Below are 7,080 nucleotides of genomic sequence, written 5' to 3'. Positions count from 1 at the left end.
TTTTTTTTATTCATAGGGCACGTATGCTACAGTATTTAAGGGAAGGAGTAAACTGACTGAGAATCTTGTAGCATTGAAAGAAATTCGATTGGAACATGAAGAAGGCGCCCCTTGCACAGCCATTAGAGAAGGTATTATTCTTGCCCAGAACATATGGACATTTCCAATGTTTTAGTCTGTTGGAATAAGAACAGAAATAATCCAGATTCCCAGAAAAGATGAACCCCAGTGTAAATGTTTTAAAAGTGGTAAGCTCAAAAAACTCTAGCTAGTTTACTGTACTTTTCTTGCAATGAGAGAGCAGGACCCAAGCTAGTTTAGCTTGAATAAGAAAAAATTAGCAGCACATGTTCATTTGCAGAAGGGAAAGCTATACACTTCCATTTTATTGCATGTGCATGTGTAAGGTATCCCAGTGTACCCTGGAAATTATTTTATTGCATAAGGGATAGGCAATGTCCCTGAACCTGCCTGCATTTTTTGCACTAAACAAGTTAGGGATGACCCGAGGCCATGTGGAAAACTGTCCAGCAGTCTGACCAATCAGAATTTCAAGTTACTTTTTGTAAATCACTGGTTCCACATCCTAGCAAGATGTGGAAGCAAGAATATGCCAAACTGCAAGTGGTCCACCCAGATCACAGATGAGTTAGTACAATAAAAGGTGATGCAACATGTTGATAAACATGCTCCTAATGCAAACTTTTTTTAAAATTTAGCTGACACCAATGAATATATATATTTTACAGATAAGAAATTAAAGTACCCTTTGACAAATACTTCTACAGAGGCATTTTGTAATATTGGGTGAATAGTGCAGTTCATATAAACGGAATGTTGTTATACAGAGGGTGTAAGAAACTAAATATATAAATAAAGTGATTCCCAGAAATTGAATACCCAACTATAGGAATAAGAAATGTATTTCATTTCAGCAAATATTTTTCTAATAAATAGTAATTCTACACCCTTCTGATCCACAATGTGAAATAGCTGATCCATCTATAGAAAGGTTTATTTCTTTACTTTTTTTCCTCTGAAAACTCTGCTCTACTTAGGCTGTATTGGAAATTTTATTCATGGTTGAGTAGAGGTGTGAACTTGAAATGTGTTCAGTTGCACTGAAATGTCATAAACATTTCTCTTCTCTTGCAGTATCATTATTAAAGGATCTGAAGCATGCAAACATTGTCACCTTACATGACATTGTTCACACGGACAAATCATTGACCCTTGTTTTTGAATATCTGGTATGTATTCCATTTACAGCTATGCATTAAGTTCAAAGCTATGAATATTTGTTTGCCTTCGTGTACTAATATGGATTTTCTGCTATCTGTCGTTGCGTAAAAATAAAACCCAGCTACTTCTGCCTCTCTATCTCAACTTCTGGACAATCACAGTGTCACCAGGTCTTGTGACTCTCAGTTGTACAATAACAGTCACAAAACACAAGCATCCAAAAGACACAAAGACAAACCTTTTCAGGTCCCATATCAATGGGAGCAGTATTTCTGAATAAGATAGAGCAACATGACATCACAGGCTGATGTTGGTGGCACAGAAGGGGAAGTGTGATTGCTCCAGCCTCAGGTCACTGCCATTTTGTTGAAAATGACTGCTGTTTACAAGCATGGCACATGCTTTTAGCCTCTTGCTATGAAAACATAGAAACTTGCACAGCTAGTCCAGCAATCCGGCACACAAGTCTGTTTCCCCACTGCCTCTTCGTTGAGCTGACCCATTTCCATCCTTCCATGGCTACCCCAACAAACCTTACTCTGAACATTCCTTTCCTGTACATCAGACCTGTTCAAACTTTTCTTATTCATTACTGTCTTTCCCCAGTCTTTCTACTTCTGTCTTGATTAACAATCAGAAAAAAGACAATGACTACATTTATATGGTAACTTGAATATGTTGCATACTGTACTCCATTCTTATATATATATTAGGTCGTTGGCAATGACTGACAGCCAAAAAAAAAACAAATTTTACTACCGTACAATTTAATGGACTACTTTACAAAGATTATACATTATTTTAAAATAACTTTATCCTAAAGAAAGAAGCAGCCCCTACTTAAATGGTGGTTTACATTTAATACGTTTTTTTGTTTCTCCTACATAAAGTGTGATCTTGGACTCCAAACTATAAGCATATCCTCGCCTTTGAAGTTCATTATCCAGTTGGGATGATACTAAAGCTACGTACACACGTCAGATTTTTATCGCCCGATAATCGGCATCCGCCAATTATCGGGCGAAAATCTGCCGTGTGTACAGTCGGTGTCGTCCATCGTCCGGACGACCGACCTGCCGGATCCACGGACGATGGACGACAGCCGATCCTAATGAAAGGGAAGGGGAGAGCGCGCAGCAGGGTGCCGCTCCGTCGCTCTCCCCCTCCCCTCTCCATAGAGCATGAACGGTGCTGTATGTACAGCATCGTTCATGCATCGTGCAGTCCCTTGTCGTTGGAAAGGATCGTGAAAGATCCTTTCCAACGACAAAAATTGCAAGTGTGTACGCAGCTTTACTCTCCTTCCCCATTCTTTTTTAAATATAATAAGATTGTCACCAATACATTGGTCTCCTGCAATTATGAATTGTAAGGAAAAATAAATTATAGTATGGTTGTTCTTTACACTATTTTGGAATTTATCCTGGGTAAGGGGTAAACAGTAAGAAGTCAAATCATTCAATATATATTTTTTTTTTCTTAGGACAAAGATTTGAAGCAATATATGGACGACTGTGGTAATATAATGAGTATACACAATGTAAAGGTAAGATACTCTTAACAAAAAAAATATTTGGTGGGTTGGGAAAATCTTGGCAATTAGAAAAGTGTGCTATGCTTTGTTTGAACATACCAAATAGGCATATTTTTAATAACCAGCAAAATGATTTATGGGTATTCATATGCTCAGCTATGTTCAACTTAGGAGATCAGATACAAATTGTGGTAATAAGTGGGAAAAAGTACCATTTACTTTGTTGCATCAGTAGATGTATGTTGTAAATTTGCTAGATTTTTCTTTTCAATCATGGCTACTAATTTAGCGCGCACACGTAACGTAAGCCAAAATGATAAATAATGATGTACCTTCTTCTAACTTTGTTTCTGTTGTTTTGTTCTTTTTCTGTTTTAGATATTTTTGTATCAGATTTTAAGAGGTTTAGCTTACTGTCACAAAAGGAAAGTACTTCATCGGGACTTAAAGCCACAAAACCTACTTATCAATGAGAAAGGGGAATTGAAGTTGGCTGATTTTGGTATGTTGAATCATTTAAGCCTTGGTTAATGGTTTTATATTTGATGATTTGTTTATCTTAAGAGGTGGATTTATATTACGCAGTACTGTCCTTTTTATCTGATACTTAACTTCTCTGTCCTTAGAGAAAAGTTTTATCAGTTAAATGAAAAATCTATATAAAGCTATAAAAGTCTTGAAAGTAGTAAAAAAAAGGAAAAAAAAGTCAGTCTGAAAATTTTCCACTCAAAATATTTTTGGGGGGATTGTCACATGGGACTCATAGCAGTTATCTGCAAAAAATAAGCCCCGATCGTTTGGCAATTTATATAGACCTTTAATATAATAAATGTTTACATGATAATAGTTGGGCTTTAAAGATTATGTGTTTTATTTTGTGTTCTGTTTTGTTAGAATTGGTGAGACTTTTGTATACATGACTGCTGCACTAGCAACTGCTACAACTGGAGGTCATGTCCTTCAAATGTAATGGAGGAGTACTTTGTGTAAAATAGAGGATGTGCAGCTCAGCTTAAATGCTGGTGGCTAAAACCTAAAAATAAATATAACCGCTAATGACTGATATGAGACAGATTTACAGATTGCTGGTATATTTTGTATAGAAGTGAGATGCCTTGCTCAAATACTTTGTGTTGTATTTTTTGTTAAACTTTTTGATTTGAATGATCACTGTATTAAAGGATTATATCCTATTATTTTTCATTTTTATGAATGGTAAGTAAAAGCAAAGAATTTTAGGATTCAGAAATCTAACAATACAGGGTGTATTGGAAATGTTTTATATTTTTATTCTCAAACTATTCCATGTTACTATTTAGCAAGAGAATACAAATGAATATTAAGGGTGACTGACTTCAAATGACATAAGGGTGACTGACTTCAGGAAACATAATCTGATGTTAGCATACTATAGGAGTGTGGTTATATGAAAGGGAGACAGTCAGATTTGCTTACTACCCACATCACTACATGGCCATCTAAATCATACAATTTTTCATCTCACAATTTAAAGTTCCTACAATTAGGGGCCTACTGTTTAGTGTGAATACAGTATAATATTTGCTTACAATTTTGCAAGTGGTGTTTTTTTTACATCAACCTATGAATTATTTCTTGGAGGAAATATCTTTCTAGAGTTTGTTAAAGTTTGCTGCTGCTTTTTATATTAACGTATACTCCAAAATAGTAGAGATATTGGGTCTGAATCAATTTCTCCCTGTGAAAAGGGATAGTGTTCGATATCCAATCAGTTCTTGGTGCCCATAGCTTTTATTTCTCACAACAAAAGCAATAAAACTGCTTACCACTTTCCCTTTATTTTATTTGGACATATATATATGCTCCTACGTGTCAAAAGTGCTTATCATGAAATAAGTAAATCAATAAATAGGATATTAAAAACGTTACATAATAATTATGAAAATCTACTGATGTATGTGTAGTGACAAACATGGGTTACTTTGAAAGGTTTAGTAGACTTTACATTTTTTTTGCAGTTAATAGTTATAAATCTACTAGACCGCACTGATCTTAGCCTCTCGTTGCTTGCTTTGTGTTTACTCTTTATACCTTGGATTAAAGCGGAGTCTTTATTTAGCTTTTCCTGCTTTAAGTCCAGCCATTATCAGAACATCTGTAGACACAGTGGTGCTTAAGATGCTCTTTTGCGTGCGTGCAGCAGTCTAATCTATGATTCAGTAAGCACTTCCGCAAAACCTCATGTTTGGGCAAGTTTCATTTTAATGTACACCGATGCTGGAGGGTGGTTACTGTCCAAACAATGAGGATGAAATGGACTGTGATCATAGATATTATCACAGTTGATTGACTCTGACATAGATAATTTTAAATTGCTGACAAAAAGCTACAGTTATGTAACACTAATGACAGTTGTTGAAGATGATTTGCTGAAATGAAGCGTGGGCAAATCCTCCCTTGTCCTTTACACTCAAAATATTAAATTAAATGAAAAAGAGTTGAAATGAAAATTGCAGAGATGGGGATGTGCAACAAAGATTAGGCCCATCTGCCTGAGATAGGATTTATTATTTTCATTATTTTTCATTTTCTTATATTCTTATATACATATATTTTTAATGCAAAATGAACACTTCTGTCTTTTGTATACTTTTCAGCTTCTCATTGAGTCTCTGCATGGTGAATTAATTAAATAAAAATACATAGAATATTATTATTATGGTTTTGTTTGATGTTTTGAATGAATAGGGGCAAAACCATACAAATGTCCAGGAACACTCCTTCACGAAAAACAATAACAGTTTTCAGTATTAAAGCAGGGCAAAGGGGTAGCAGCCATAGATTGCCTTTCTTGCCATTTTTATTATTGAGTAAGCCAAAGTACAGCAACATTATATGCATTTAAAGGAATTCAGGAATAACCTTGCTTGCTTGCCTGGTATTCCACTTTCCAAATAGCTGACTTAAGCATATAGCTTGAGGCAGTTTTTTTGTACATAAAAAGTGGTGGACCTTGCTATGTTGTGTTACCTCTAGCTTTCTAGAACACACATTTAATTCTTATAAAAATATGTGTTGAATTGCTGTTACTGTTTTTTTCCCTAAGGTTTGGCCAGAGCAAAATCTGTCCCTACAAAAACCTATTCCAATGAGGTTGTCACATTATGGTACAGACCCCCAGATGTCCTCCTTGGGTCCTCTGAGTATTCAACACAAATTGACATGTGGTAAATATACAATATCAATGCCTTGCTTTCTCTGTCAGTTTTTTAATGTAACGTTACAAACCTTATTTTGGCACACACATTCTTCTCTGCTGTAATTTTGTTTTTGCAGATAGGTTCAATATAAGGAGATATACTTATCTCTGCTCTCTATCCTGAAGATCTTAGATCTGTAGGCTTTTCTGTTTCCCTCTCCTGCCTGTTCAAAGGTTTTTTTCTGAAGAATTTGTAAAGACTACAGTGACACAAAATTTAGGCAGCATATATTGGTAAAAGACATTGGTGGTGGAGCTCTTTAGAATTTTTGTCACTTTGGCTTTCTTAAACCTGCACTACCAAACTTAATTGTGGTGATGGAAATGGTCTATTTCCTTCTTGATAGGTTCACTTTGAAAATTGTCCACATCACAGATCTGTGTTGAAAAGGAAAATATCTGTTAAATTTACCAAAGGATAAATGTATTTGTCCATACTTTTTTCAGTCTGATATAAACATGGTACAAATTTGTTGCTTTAAATTTGAACTAGCCCAAAAAACTGAATTACCAGGTAGATGTTTTTGGCAGAAGTGACTTGAAGGGAGTCACTTTTGCTATAAACAAAACCCTGTTTCTCCTACTCTCTTTTGGATTTTTTGCTCTCCTAGCCTTCTGCATGTCCCATCCTATGTAGTGCTTAGCTCTGCTTCCATCTGTGTCCTGCTGCTTGTGGCATCCTAGAAACACAAGACACTGGGAGCTCAATAAAGTAGGTGAAGCGTGTGGCCATAAAAGAAGCCTACTTTTCTCCACTTTGCTCAGGTCTGTCACAACCTTCCCCCAGGACAACTTAATAAAACATCTCGAGTGCCCAGAAATCTATTTAAGCTGGATGGGAAAAAATTTTAGGTGCATGGCAGCTCCTCAGTATCCACCTAAAAACACTGAAATGTCCCAGGTACAGCGGTCATTACATCAGCTAGCACTTTAAAACACTTTGTTGTGCAAGTAAAATACCACAGAAACCTTATCTTGGCATATGTGTATTCGATCTTTTATTCTGAAATGTGATATCCAGGAAACTAAAAAAAAAACATACCATTGTTTAATCTTAATGTCACAC

General features: G+C 35.7%; 1 protein-coding gene across 2 annotated transcripts in view; it reads left to right on the top strand.

The window, feature by feature from the left end:
- Positions 1 to 7,080, top strand: part of CDK17 (cyclin dependent kinase 17) — a gene marked incomplete in the record, with an annotated part of 72,250 nt that overhangs the window by 59,936 nt on the left and 5,234 nt on the right. For both annotated transcript variants that reach the window (XM_072401182.1, XM_072401183.1), the window contains 5 exon segments: positions 17 to 131; positions 1,156 to 1,250; positions 2,726 to 2,788; positions 3,155 to 3,278; positions 5,862 to 5,982. In XM_072401182.1, the coding sequence (XP_072257283.1) occupies positions 17 to 131; positions 1,156 to 1,250; positions 2,726 to 2,788; positions 3,155 to 3,278; positions 5,862 to 5,982 (518 nt within the window).

The sequence above is a fragment of the Pyxicephalus adspersus genome, chromosome 2 (genome assembly GCF_032062135.1).
Source record: "Pyxicephalus adspersus chromosome 2, UCB_Pads_2.0, whole genome shotgun sequence".
In the NCBI taxonomy this organism is placed as follows: domain Eukaryota; kingdom Metazoa; phylum Chordata; class Amphibia; order Anura; family Pyxicephalidae; genus Pyxicephalus; species Pyxicephalus adspersus.
This window is presented reverse-complemented; position numbering and strand designations above follow the sequence as displayed.